The 14,743-nt window shown below is 44.7% G+C and overlaps 1 protein-coding gene across 1 annotated transcript in view; it reads left to right on the forward strand.

Moving 5' to 3' along the window:
- The window catches only part of LOC118018823 (storkhead-box protein 1-like), a 57,161-nt gene that overhangs the window by 33,532 nt on the left and 8,886 nt on the right, over positions 1–14,743 (forward strand). The window contains exon 2 of the mRNA XM_035017596.1: positions 13,107–13,259. Within this exon, the coding sequence (XP_034873487.1) occupies positions 13,107–13,259 (153 nt within the window). The remainder of the gene's footprint in view (positions 1–13,106; positions 13,260–14,743) is intronic.

The following is a 14,743-nucleotide window of genomic DNA, read 5'->3' on the forward strand; positions in this document are numbered from 1 at the left end:
TGGAAAAATCTCTGGCATAAGAGGTTAGACTCTCCATAGGTGAGGGATGGAGAAAAAGGGATTTTCCTTGCTTATATTCAGGAGAAAGAGAGAACTGCTTCCTTCTCTTCTCCCAGGAGGGAGAAAAATCTTTGTTGCTTGGAGACCAGACAGAAAAGATCCTGGGTTCTCCCTCTGACCTTTTGGGATATAAATACATCTCTGCAGGAGCTAGAACAACCCTGGTGGCTTCAGCTTTTATGACCTAGAGCTGTTTCCAAGGTCATGGGCCTCATTTGCCCTTGAAATACAAACACACCTTCAGAGTTAGTTAAATCTCTCTAGAGTTCTCTCACTATATAGTTGTAAATTAACTTAGCTGAGGATCCCAAGATTCAGCAACATTTACCTGGAAAGCTCCAACTCTTCAAGATTCTGCTTCTCTTGCTAACAGTGTGCTCCGTTGTGCCGTGTTAGAAGCAGGACGGATGCAGGACTCTCGTGGCCCAGAGTTGTGTGCTGTTCCAGGCACTTCCATGAGAATTGTCCTTGCTCTCCTACACCTGGGTTTAGGCACCATGCATTGGGTTGAGGCGGCAGTGGAAAAGGGAGGCAGCGGCCTGAGGAAGAGGGCTGGTGAGGTGAGCCAGGTGTTGGTAGCAGGAATACTGTCTGGGCAGCACTTAGAAGAGGGGATATTTCGTAAGCAAAAGGAGAAAGTCTTTTTTTTAAAGATTTTATTTGAGAGCGCGCGCGAGAGAGAGCAGGGTAAAGGGCAGAGGGAGAAGCAAGCTCCCCGCTGAGCAGGGAGCCCGATGCGGGACTCGATCCCGGGACTCCAGGATCATGACCTGAGCCGAAGGCAGTCGCTTAACCAACTGAGCCACCCAGGTGCCCCATTTTTTTTTAAAGATTTTATTTATTTATTTGAGAGAGAGAGAATGAGAGACAGAGAGCATGAGAGGGAGGAGGGTCAGAGGGAGAAGCAGACTCCCCGCTGAGCAGGGAGCCCAATGCGGGACTCGATCCCGGGACTCCAGGATCATGACCTGAGCTTCGAAGGCAGAGGCTTAACCCACTGAGCCACCCAGGCCGAGAATGTCAGTCTTAAGACTCCTAGAGAGAAAGAAGAGGGGATTAGAGAAGCAATAATCTAGAAAGTAGTGCATTTAAAAGATATGATGGGGGCATCTGGGTGGCTCAGTTGGTTAAGCGTCTGACTCTTGATCTCAGCTCAGGTCTTGATCTCAGGATTGTGAGTTCAAGCCCCATGTTGGGCTTTATTAAAATAAATAAATAAAAGATTTATTAAAATAAATAAAAATAAATAAATAAAAATAAATTTATTTAAAGAAAAAAGTTTCAGCCTTTTCTGGGCTGGCCCAAGAGAGTGAGGAAAAGAGTACATTTGCTTTGAGTGGGGGTAGGGAAGCCATGTCTGTGTGGAAGGAAGGCAAAGGGAGAAGTCAGCTAACTGTTGCAGACGGACCCTCGCGGTTTCTGCCTGGACGCACAGCATGATGTTCACGAACCCACACTCTTTCCACCAGCATGTAACCTGAGAAAACGTGTGGCTGCCTCGGGTCCGAGGTGCAGTAATGGATGGCTTAGTGGGAGGCGGCTGGCTCCTAGAATCGGTGGTCATAGGACCCCACATGTAAAGATCAGAGCCACTGATAAGAAGCAAGACTTACAGCCTCTTGCAAGATTTCTCAGGGTGGTGAACTTTTCATTTCATTTCTAAGGCAATGACCTTGTGAAAATATGCTAAAGGCCTGGTGAGGGGCAGTCACATCTGCCCAGATGTAATGTGAAGCCTTCTGGGCTGAATAAAAGGAATTCACAATCTTAAAATCGAAAAGTTTAGGTTTTTAAAGTCTCTCACAGCCTAGAAACGCTTTTCAGTAAAACTACATTTATACGAATTGTATCCCCGGGGTGGCTTTTATCTTTTAAAAGTTAATATTTCAGGAGGCCAAAAGAATCTGTAATCAGCTTGAAAGCAGCTGGAGCATAGCAGACAGTCTGGGAGAAGTGAAAGAGACCATTGATGCAGAAACTCAGGGATGCTTTCCAGATTGGGGCAGGAGCGGCTCCCAGGTGGGAGTGAGGGTGGCTGAGCGCTGAGCAGCCCTGCTGTGGGGGCCTGGGCAAGCACCTGTGGGCATGGATAATCCTCCCTGGATTCTGGGGCGGGTCCTGTTCATTATTCTGGGTCACCCGACCCCCACCTCCATCAACAGGAAAGGTGTAAGCAAGGCTGCAATTTGTGTGATGCTTCTGGTAAAGGTCTATGTGTGTGCGTGCGCGTGTGTGTGTGGAGTCTGGGATAAAAGGCAGCACTAAGTGTGTATCTCATGATGTAAAGTCGAGCCTTGTCCCGGCTCCCGTCAGCACAGAACCCGGTCCTGGTTGGAGCAGGAGGCCTCAGCTGGGCTTAATCCACCACCACTGCACAGACCCAGCTGTGGGGAGGCTGGGGGGTGGGGGGGTTGGGGGTGGCTCCAGGCTCTTTCAGGACCAAAGCAAATTTCTTCAACAAATGGCAGGGATTACCTCCTCCTGAAATAGAAGTGGTGTTATTCATTATTTGCCTCTTTAAATGCCGAGTTAATCTTACATCGATGTGAACGGTGTTGGCTCCATTTCACAAGACTTCCTTTCAGGAGAGATTGAACGGCCGCCCGTTCTCAGGGCTGTAACTGTAGATACCCATTCGGGAAGCCAGCTGTGCGGCCGTGACAGTCCTTATCTTCCCCTCTGATTTCTTTCTTTTTTTTTTTAAGATTTATTTATTTATTTGTCAGAGAGAGAAACAGAACACAAGCAGGGGGAGAGGCAGGCAGAGGGAGAAGCAGGCTCCCCGCTGAGCAAGGAGCCCGATGCGGGGCTCGATTCCAGGACCCTGGGATCATGACCTGAGCCGAACGCAGCCGCTTAACCGACTGAGCTACCCAGGCGTCCCATCCCCTCTGATCTCTACATGCAAGAAGGAAATCCTTCCTCCTCCAGAGGACAGTGCCTATGGTAGCCTTCCTAGGACAGATTTCCCCAAGCCGTTAAAAATTAGCAACCGAAGCTCAAGTTTCTGCTTTTCATTCTTCTCATGGCTTATCCCAGACTTGGCATGATCATGAGTAAGCAGAGCCCCGACACGGTTTCTGTGAATTCCCATCACTGTGGCATCCTAGCTTCACAGCATCTAAGGTGCTGAAATAAAGTCCAGCTGGTAGAGAATCCAGGAGCTTTACTCCAGCCCTGGGCAGGACAAACACTTCGCCCACAGCAGAAAATATGAGGAGGAAACAAATGTCAAAAGTAGTTTGGCCGGAGATGCGTTTTGCTGCAGGTTACAGAAGACGCTCTAACAATGGCATGAACAAACGAGGTGTAGATTTGTCTCACGGCAAGAAGTTTGGAGGTTGGCAGCCTGGGGCCTGCACAGTGGCTCAGCAAGGCTACCAGACACCTGGGCTTTTTCTCTCTGCTCTGCCTTGCTCAAAGAGTGGTCTTTTGACATCCTGTTTGTCACCTAATGGTCACAAGATGGCTGCCTCCTCTTCAAGATCCAGGCTGGAAGAAAGAGTCAAGAATGAAAGGAAAAAAAGATGAAGGCGGGGCCTTTTCCTCATGAGGTCTCCTCTAGCCGTGGTGGCTGCCTGCCTTATCTCATGGACCGCAGTGATGTCACGTGCCCACCGGTTTTAAGAGAGGCTGGGAAATTGAGTAATACATTCTCCTACCTCTACACTGGAGGCAGGCGAGGAAAAAGGCGATTGGGACTGTGTGTTGAATGTGCCAACCTACAATATCTGCCACAAGGTGTCACAGTAAAATAGTACTGAATAGAACAAAGCAGGGCTAGCCGTAGGCTTTACCGACAGGAATTGCTTCCGCTCAGGCGGAGGAGAACGTCATGGGCAGGACTGGTGTCTGGTCAAACAGGCAATGGGGGTTGGGAAAAGTCAGTACGGCACCGTCAGTAAGTGGAAGTGGAGGATTTGAGCCCAGGTCTGCCCGACCAATTTGAGCCCAATTGTCTGGGCTGCATCTATTATCCCATGCTGCTTTGGGGACCCCAGGGCCCCAGAGTGACACGTTTGGCTCTTCTTACTCATGATGATCCTGCCCAGCCATCCACAAGCTTCTGAGAGTGGCATTCAGGAGGGGGACCAGGAAGACTGAGTCCCAGTCCTACCAGCGATAGCCCTCATGTTGGGTTATGACTGCCTCCAGTCACTGCTCTTGCACTAGAATCAGAGCCCCTGGAAGGCAAAGACCGCGTTCTGATCACAGTTGTATCCCCAGGAACTGGCATATAGTAGGTACTCAATAAATATTTGCTGGGTGCGAAATGACCGAAGGACTGTGCTATGATAATATCCCCGTATGATGAGTACTAAGGCTATGCCATGGCAGCGGCTCACTCAGTGTTTCCTAAAGGGCCCCCGTGGGAAGGAGAACTCCAGCTGATGGACTCAGAGAACAATTCAGGGGAGAGTCAGGTCAGCATTTGAGCCAGTCTTCGTGATTTTGAAACACGGGCATGGGGAAGCGTGCTTTAGGTGGAGGAAACAGGGACAAGGTCTCCCAGATGAGAGTAGACTCTGCAGGGAGAGGCCAGTTTGGATGGGGAGAAGTCACAGCCGACGGGTAATACAAGGTTTTGGAGAAAGGAGATTGCGGCCAAGTATGACTGGGAAACATCGGGTTAAATAAATAATTAGATTATCTGTTACAGTTCTCAGAGCCTTTAACAATGCCCCTGTGACTCCCAAGCATTCGGCCTTGGGACCTTTCCTTGCAGAGCATTTCATGGAATGAGTGCTCCTCAGAACACATTTTGGGAAACACTGATCTAGCTCAGCCCCACATGTATAGACAAGGAAAACTGAGACTCAAAGAAGGGAGGGGGTTTATTCAGAGCCACACAGCAGAACCTGATTGGAAACCCAATCAGGTCCCTTGAAGACTGTGTATAAAGGACGGCTTCTTTGTCACAGGGACCTTTTATTTATCTGTTATTCAAACAACAACTTTGGTGCTAAAAATGGCCCCCAGTTTTTGTACAGTGGTATTTTATATTCATCACTAGGACTCTGAGCTGCCAGTCACTGGTATTGTGTGTGTGTGTGGCCTCCAGAATCTTGGGAAGAAGGTTCACCTTAAGTCAGTCCCGGGTTGGCCTTGAGGGCAAAGAAAAGGTATTCTCCTGCACAGCCATTTTTAGGGAGATCCAGGACTGGTGCAGTTTGCGACCTGTGCCCCTCTCCTCAGCTGTTCCTTGCCCCCAGCCCTATACCTGGTGTGGTGGGCAGAATGGTGCCCCAAAGATGGCCACGTCCAAACCCCTGGAACCTGTGAATATGTTACCTTACACGGCAAAAGGGACCGTGCGGATGTAATTATGTTTTGGACTTTAGGAAGGTTATCCTGGATTATCTGGGTGGGCCCGATCTAATCACATTGAACCCTTAAAAGCAGGGAACTTTATGTGGCTGGAATGGAAGTGAAGCAACAGGAGGGCAGGTCGGAGAGAATCGCAGTGTGAAAAAGACTCCATGCTGTCTATTTATTTATTTATTTATTTATTTATTTATTTATTTATTTGAGACAGAGAGAATGAGAGACAGAGAGCATGAGAGGGAGGAGGGTCAGAGGGAGAAGCAGACTCCCCGCTGAGCAGGGAGCCCGACGCGGGACTCAAGCCCAGGATTCCAGGATCATGACCTGAGCCGAAGGCAGTCGCTTAACCAACTGAGCCACCCAGGCGCCCTCCATGCTGTCTTTGAAGATGAAGGGGGCAATGTGACAAATCCACGTGGCTTTAAATTGCTGACAAGAGGCTCCCTTATGACAGCCATCAAGGGAACGGGGACCTGAATCCTAAGTCCTACAACCACAAGGAACTGAATTCTGCCAAAAACCTGAATGAGCGTGGAAGCAGACACTCCCCCAGAGCCTCCAATTAGAGCCCAGGCCACAGGACCCAGAGCAGAGGAACCAGTGATCTATAGACTGTGAGATAATAAATTTGTGTTGTTTTAAGCCACTAGATTTATGATAATTAATTTTGACAGCCTTAGAATACTGACACCGCTGGGGTAAAATCATTAACATATCCACAGTGGGAACCTGAAGGGGAGAGAAGTTAGGGACAGGGCACCACAGAGCCTGGAGGGCTTTGGGGCTGAGGTACTGAGTTTTAGTGTTTTAAAAAAAACCCAGCCGGTTTGAGTCATGCGCACCCTTCCCTCCCGGCCAGGTGTCCCCATATCTCTACCCAGAATGAGGGTGGAGGTCATGGGGGAAGGCTGCTAGAAGCCAAAGGGCTCCCCGAAGTAGGGCTACTTCTGTGTCTTCTCTATATCCCACGTTCTGTCTGACAACTGAATCGTGGGGTCCCTTCATAAACGGCCCAAAACCTTTGCAACTCGAATGATAGTGGTTATTCGTGGCTATGTCCCTTGAAAAGAAAGGGGCTGCTAATTTGCTAATCCTGACAGGTCAAAGGATGGTTATTACGGAGGATAGCACTAACGACCTCTGGTGTTGGAACAGCCCAGGCTCCTGAGGGAAGCCTTTATCTTTTCAACAGAGGGCATGTCCCAGAAGGGGAGGTATGTGTCTAGGAGTTCAAAATAAACATCACCGCGCTTGAGAAAGAATTCCAGCTTCCATGGGAGATAACCCGACTACAGCCAGTTTCTGAGTCTTGGTACTCTTTTGTTCCTAAATGTGGGGGAAAGTGTTTGCATTCTTTTATTTTACTAAAATAAAAGGGAGACACGGAGAGGGGCTTGGTTTTGCTGGCCTGAAACCTTTCTTTTTGTTCCAATTTTGTTTGATTTTCTGAACCTATTTAAGGTTATAACACAATAGATCTAATTATTTAAAGCCATGGAAATTTGTGCACAGCATCTTATCTCTGATGAGATACATGTTGTTACAAAATACGTGCATTTATAAAAGTACAGGATTAATTTTAATGTTAAAGAAATCTGGAAATTCTGTCTTAGATAAAAGTGCAGTTTAAAAATCACAGAAACTTCTTGGATTACTTAGAACAAAACATCCTTTTTTTTTTTTTCTATTAAACTTGAGTGTATCTGCAGGCTGTTTTATTCATGCTCTATTATCATCTCTAATGCACCTAGAAGATACCTTTCCCACAGTGTGATTCAGTCCGGGCGCCTAAAACAGATGGTCTCAGATTTCATGTGTCCGGGTAATTAGCTGAGTTTGAGCGGCTCAGTTAAACCGTTTGAAGGTCAATAATGCATGAATTTCTGGCAGACTGCCTAGCACTGAGTCCATAAACTTGTATGGGGACCCAACATTTTTATAGTAGAGAGAATTTTGTGTCTTAAATATGAAATAAGTAATGTTAGGATTAGTTTTGCCTGGAATTTAATTTTATGGACACGAGAAATTTCTCATGTGAGTGCTTTCCAAATTTGCAAAGAAGTCTTCTCTCTGTTTTGCACATTAGTAGCACAGTCTCTTAGGAACTTTGAAATCAAATTCAAGTACCCTGAATTAAAATCTCCGAATTTAGATTCCATGCGGGGCCCTCTTGGAATTTGTGTAGATGTCTTAAAAACGTTAAGATAAATGTTAACATTGCATGGTATTTATAATTTTTTCCTCTAAAGGTACCGTTTTTATATAAAACTTTAATTTTGTCCCTGAAATTTAACTAGAGCATTCAGATATCAAAATAAACTCCATTTCGATAAAGATCGTTTTTTCTTCAGAAGTTTTCTCAGTGGACAAAGCAAACACAGGACTGAGCCTGGCAGATTGCCGCTTGATTTGGGTTCTGCCTTTCTCACTTAGGAGGCCTGAGATCACGTGCTTTCTCTGCATCTGGCTCTTTCCTCCAAAATGGTCAGGTTACCAAACCTCACCTTCAACTGTCTGATAACCACTTTCAAGATGGGGAGCGAGTATGTTGTTTGAACCCGGGTATTGCTGCCCTTGCAACAGACCTTCACTCGGGGTCCTGGGACTGACCACTGCCCTGCTTCTGTTGGCTTGTGCTCCCCACTCCCACTACCCCTGGGAAAAGAACCTCACTGGACCAGCACTATGCTGATTACAGAGCACCCATTTATCAGAGTGCAAAGTTTAGGCTTGTTTAATGTTACCGAAGCTTCCAACTGGTGATCTGTAACTGGCAGATTTAGGAGTCCTGTGTCCCTGGTTGAAGATTTCTCCAGTATCACAGTTCTGGGGGACAGTTTGCTTGGTCTACCCCAGCTACTTTCTCTGGGTCTGGTGCAAGGCAGTCCGGCTGAGTCCATATTTATCACGAATGTACCTCTTGATATTTGACACTGGGGTAGGAGTATTTACGCCTCATGATTTGGCCGGGAAATGGCTCTTTTAGCCACTTTTCTTCGCTGATAGATAACAGTCAAGATAGAGTATTCTAGAGGCCTTCCACCAGAGGCGTATGGAGGAGGCCTTTGTGTCCTGACAAAGAAGCCACTGCCTTTTCCTCAGAGTTGTGAGGAGTACTTTGATGGCACTGGATCACTGTTGGGTTATTGTCACCAACTCAGGAGCAAGCCACACTTGCGGAGTTCTGCTCCTATCAGCCAGGGGCTCTCTGGGCCACTGTTATAAGGCGCCAGGGACAGGGATTGACTGCCCGGGGTTATATGAATTTATAGCCATCACATAGGAGTCTGGTTCTCGTCACAGGTGTAGGATCTCAAGCTAGAAGGGGCCTGCTCTGGACTTGACTGGATGTCAACAACCTTTGACAGCTCAGAACTCCATACTTGCACTTGCTGATTGGGCATCTGCATACTACATACATTGAATTTGCCTTGTGCTGTTTTTTTTTTTTCTTTCCTCAAAAGTGGACTTTTAAAGAAAAATTGTTTTAAAACTCATCATAATTTGGAAACTCAAAAAATAAAATAAAATAAAATAAAATAAAATACCAGCTAAATCCTTTGGGAGTACAGCAAGGTAAGCAACAAAAATATCCTTTGCAGAAAAGATAGCATTAAATGTAGTAGATGCCAATATGTATGGTTGTACTTTGTTGGTATTTTTGTCAAACCAGTCTTTCAGCCCAAATACTTTCCCCATTTCTGCAGCACCCAAGAGTACAAGACTGTGTAAACAGAACATTGTTGTGAACTGTTTGCTCTGGCACACAGCCTCTCCTAGCCTTCTGATCCCTGCCACAGGTCAAGGGCCAAAGGTCCACAGCAGGCCTGGGCTTCAGGGTACTCTTCAATTACTCCATAGTAATCGAGGATAAAGCCAAAGGACTGGCTTTCATTTACTGTGAAATCTGGTTACGTATATAAATGGGATCTTCTACACAGAAAGTTAATTTTTGGTGGAAAACTCTACTAAGGGTTATTGCGTTCCAAAAATCCAAGGGCAAAAGTAACTGAAACAAAAAAAGATGGCTAGAGTGTGAACATGATTCCTGAATCTATCACGAAAGTTCCCAGTCAGGGTTCGCTCCGCTCTCCTGCACAGGAAACCCTTGATGATTTATGCACCTGAAGACGTCTCTTAGCAACGGCTGTGAAGGAAACGTACTGAGAAATTTTCTCTAGGCTTTGTTTAGAGGGAGTGCCAAACCAGAGGTTAAATGCAATTTAACACGTTCTCTAAAATGCAATGGACATATTGTTGTATTAATTTTAAGGAGAAAAAAAGGCAGTTTGGCTTCCTACTTGATAGTAGATTTGTTTGCTCTTAAAATACTCATTCCCACACTGTGGTAGGAATTATGAATAAAATTTCTGGGATTGTCTTTGGATTTGGCAAGCAGTGTCAGATTCTTTAAAAGAAGTTGTTTGGGATTTTTAAAATATAAAAAAAAGTTCTGTTGCTCATATATTGCTGCTTGTTAACTAAAAGTAGTGCTTTCTGAACAATCTATTTTTAGCTTTTATTTCGAATTGACTTTAGATATATGGAGATTGCAAAAAAATATACAGGAACATCCCATGCATCCCTCCCACCAGCCCCATGAAAAATCCATTTTGACTATTTTTCCTATGAAAGGAGGAAATAAGCTTAAGGGTTGAGCAAAAAATGGGCCGCTTCAGGTCTAGCCCAAAGGCACAGTGGAGACCTGAGTACTGGACCCCCACCCTTGGTGTAGCGTCTTTGTTTCATTTGCCCCAAAATGGGCAGCTACCGGCAGGGGGCGTGGCAGGCAGGGACATCGGACGCTGACATTCTAGCCACTCATTGCTTTCTTTTAAAAGCTTCCTCCTTTCCCCATCTCAAAGTTCAAAGTGACTGGGTTTAGGGTAGGGATGCGGTGAGGCTTGAATGTGGGTTGCGTGGTTGAGCCACTGAAAAACTTTTTAGGTTTTGCCCTGTACTTCTCCAGTACTCTAGCCCTTATCTTTCTAGGAGAGAACTTTCTCCACCCTCTTTGAATTAGGGACTTCTCATCCACATGAAGGTGGGGGGCGGTGGGGGGCGAGGTAATCAATTTAAGATCACATACAAGAAAAAAGTCACTTAGATTGTTTGGGGAGATGAGGGGGAAAGATATATAAAAGTTTAAAGTCACTTATTTCAAATTAAGCGCATAGAGTTATGTTAAAGGAGCACAGAACTATTGGAAATTGTACTTTAATTCTATACTTTTTCTGGTTGAGGAGGGAGATGACAGAGAATAAAGTAAATCCCAGATGCCGGGGGAAGAAAGAAAGGCAAAGAGGGAATGAAGAGAGGCAGAGGCTTATTACCCTTAGCTTAGAGGTAGACTTTCTAGAAGGATTTTGAGGTTTAGGTAAGCTAATGTCTCACTTGGACAGTAAGTACAGAAGCTTAAGTGCACAGGGCAACAGACCAATGTTATGTATAACAGCAAACTACTTCTCAGTTTGCTTATGGAAGTCCTCTATCTTCACGCAGATACAATGAATATATTATGGGCCACTCACCAGCTCTGGCTGCAACCCTTCACACCTTGCCAATCCTCACCACCTTCCTACCCCCTCAACAACTAGTTCAATGTATTGGCTTCTCCACTGTCACTGGGCGAGTCAACTGCAGGGTATAACCAAGTTTTCTCAGTTCTTTGGATTCCTTTGGCTACTTCTGACTCCCCCATGCAGCCCTAGGGCCATGTTTATTTGTTGAATGGTTAGCTACTTTAACACTGCTATTATCAACAACCTAACCCTCTACCATTCCCAAGCAGACCTCACCTGAGAAATTGGTAGAAATGCAGAATCATGGGCTTTGCTTCTGACCTTGTGAATAGAATCCACACATTAGCACAACCCCCTGATGATTCTCAGAAGCACTGCTGGCCTCCCTGGCTCTCACCCTATTCATTCCAGATTGCCACATCACCTGCCAGCAACCATACTTCAATCATCTTGAGACTCAGGACTCCTTCATAATCCTTGTATTCATTTTTTTAATTTAATATACTCCAAGAATAGCTCTTCAACCCCCCTTTCCACTCTTTAGCTCCTCACTCCTGTTTTTTTCTCCTCCCATTCCTATCCTCTCTCTCCCTGTCTTAACTTTGCAGAGATCAAATGACCTTGCTGTGCTCATGTGTGTTTCCTTCTAGGCTTCAGTATGTCTCTGGTCTTCTACCACCCTCTATTCTTTTCTCCGGTCCAGATGAAGTAGTATCTTATTTACTGTCATTTTGGAGACTCTTTTTCTCATACTTTTGGTTCTCTCCCTCCTACCCCCATTATTGGGCCTTCTCGCTTTTGTGGGTCCCTATTTCTACTGTTTCTTAATTGTAGATAGCCCCGTAGTTCAGTGTTTCTTGGCTCTCTTTCTATTTCTCCTACCGAAGAATTTATGCCACTCCTTAGCTTCAGATCTCCTCCGTATTAGTTGATTCCCAAATCTCTTTCCTGAGTCCTAGTCTTTCATTTCCAAGTAATTGAGTGATGTTCAGCAGGATCTAAAACTCTAACATGAGTAATAGCAGGTTAAGAACATTTATTTAAGATGTTAGCAAGGAGGAAAGACAATACAGTCTAGCTTATATTTTTTGTCTGTCTTCAACTTTGGTCTGATATAACTCAAACTCTATCCAGTCAGGATAACTCTATTCATGCTTTTATATACCTTGTGCTTTCCTCCTTCCATGGTTTTGCTCCATGTCTTTGTGCTTTTAGAAAACATTTCTGCCCTTTCCTTCTTCAAATCTTCCTAGCATTCCAATCAGGAAAATGTGGAATGATGAAAATGCTGGATTACGAGTCAGAAGAAGACCTCTTTTGGTCATTCTACTTGCTTTCTGACCTTGGAACAATTATTTGAGCTTTCTATGGCTTTCTCTCTCTCTACATATGTATATTTTTAAAAGATTTTATTTACTTATTTATCTAATTTGAGAGAGAGGGAGCACGAGCAGGGGGAAGGGGTAAAGGGAGAGGGAGAAGCAGACTCCCTGCTGAGCAGGGAGCCCGATGTGGGTCTCCATCCCAGGACCCCAGGATCATGACCTGAGCCAAAGGCAGCTGCTTAATGGACTGAGCCACCCAGCACCCCTATGGCTTTCTATATTTTAAATAAAGAAATAAGAATTCCATCCCTGCCTGCCTCAGATAGCTAATAGGATAAAGACCATATAGCATTGTCTGACCTGAACTCTGATAGCACTTTGTGCCTTTCGTCTGGAAACTTACTATCTCTTGCATGTAAAGTAGTGACAAATTCTACAAACTCTTAAAAAGTAGGGTACCCGAATGTAAACCTTTTTCTTCTATGCTTTCTATCATTGTTCATGTCATGTTATCAGATTCAGAGGAAAAACCAATGAAAAAAATAGCAATTCCACATGCTGTTCAGTTTTTATTCTTTTTTTTTTTTTTTTTAAAGATTTTATTTGACAGAGAGACACAGCAAAAGAGGGAACACAAGCAGGGGGAGTGGGAGAGGGAGAAGCAGGCTTCCCGCGGAGCAGGGAGCCCGATGAGGGGCTCGATCCCAGGACCCTGGGATCATGACCTGAGCTGAAGACAGACGTGTAACGACTGAGCCACCCAGGCGCCCCAGGCGCCCCCAGTTTTTATTCTTGATTCACTAATTCCGAATAGTTTTTACTACAAATGTATCACCTTTCCTTTTTTTTTTTTTTTTTTAAACCTCCAATTTAGGAGATGTCTTTCCAGTGCAAATGAATCCAATAGCTCAATCTCAGTTTGTACCTTTGGCTGAAGTTCTTTGCTGTGCTGTATCTGATATGAATGCTGCCCAGATTGTGGTGACACAGGAATCACTGTTGGAGCATTTGATGAAACACTACCCAGGTAGCGTGAGAAGTTTTCTCTATTAGTTCATTGCTTGCTTTCTATTTATAAATCCTCTTAAAGATGTGAATAAACTGGGCGATATCCACTTTTTTTTCTATTGTAGAGCCTCGTATTAGAGCCTTGCTAGGAAAGGCCTGCATCAACAAATTTGATAAGGGCATTTCTTTTACTTTCCAGATGAACTTTTTCAAAAACAATGCTTATGGCAATAAACAAATCAAACTGTAGAAAGGAGTACAAAGCAAAAAAAGGAAAAGTTCATCTTCTCCCCCGATCCCATTCTTCCATTGCCACTTCCCAGAGGTGACAGTTTATATTGTTTATCTTTTCCTGTGTATACTTTCATAAATTGTATTTGAGCATATGTATTTTTTTTTCAAAGATTTTATTTATTTATTTGAGACAGAGAGAATGAGAGACAGAGAACACGAAGAGGGGGGAGGGTCAGAGGGAGAAGCAGACTCCCCGCCAAGCAGGGAGCCCGATGCGGGACTCGATCCCGGGACTCCAGGATCATGACCCGAGCCGAAGGCAGTCGCTTAACCAACTGAGCCACCCAGGCGCCCCATATGTATTTTTTTAATAACATAAATTAGATCATTCTTTACATTGTTTGCACCTGCTTAAGTTAGAAAAATATTTTAAAATATCTTTTAAAAATATACATATGTAGAGAGAGAGAAAGCCATAGAAAGCTCAAATAATTGTTCCAAGGTCAGAAAGCAAGTAGAATGACCAAATGGCCTGGGTGACCTAGTTGCTTAAGTGTCCAACTCTTGATTTTGTTTTTTTGTTTGTTTTGTTTTAAGATTTTATTTATTTATTTGAGAGAGAGAGAGAGAGCATGAGCTGGGGGGGAGGCAGATGGAGAGGGAGGAGAGGGAAGCCTGATATGGGGCTTGATCCCAGGACCCTGGGATCATGACCTGAGCTGAAGGCAGACACTTAAGCGACTGAGCCACCCAGGTGCCCCTAACTCTTGATTTTGGCTCAGGTCATGATCTCAGGGTCATGAGATCGAGTCCTGAGTCGAGCCCTGCATCAGCCTCCAAGCTCAGTGGAGAGTCTGCTTGAGATTCCCTCTCTCTCTCTGCCCCTCCCCACCCCCCAAGTGCATACACTCTCTCTCTAAAAAAAATAAATAAATCTTTTAAAAAATATTTTGGAGATCTTTCTGTATTATTATATATTGATTTATTTCAATCTTTTCACAGATGCATAATATCCCAAATGCATGGGTGTAGAAGAGTATTTTTAATTTTTCCCATTATAAAATGGATATGCTTATTGAAGAAAAATCAAGAAAATACAGAAAGTAACCACTTACAGTACCACCACCCAAAGGAAATGTTAATATATATATATTTTTATTTTTTTAAAGATTTTATTTATTTATTTGTCAGAGAGAGAGAGAGCACAAGCAGGGGGAGCAGCAGGAGGAGAGGGAGAAGCAGGATCTCCGCTGAGCAGGAAGCCCGATG

Source organism: Mirounga leonina, unplaced genomic scaffold, assembly GCF_011800145.1.
Source record: "Mirounga leonina isolate KUSES-001 unplaced genomic scaffold, KU_Mleo_1.0 Mir_107, whole genome shotgun sequence".
NCBI lineage: Eukaryota > Metazoa > Chordata > Mammalia > Carnivora > Phocidae > Mirounga > Mirounga leonina.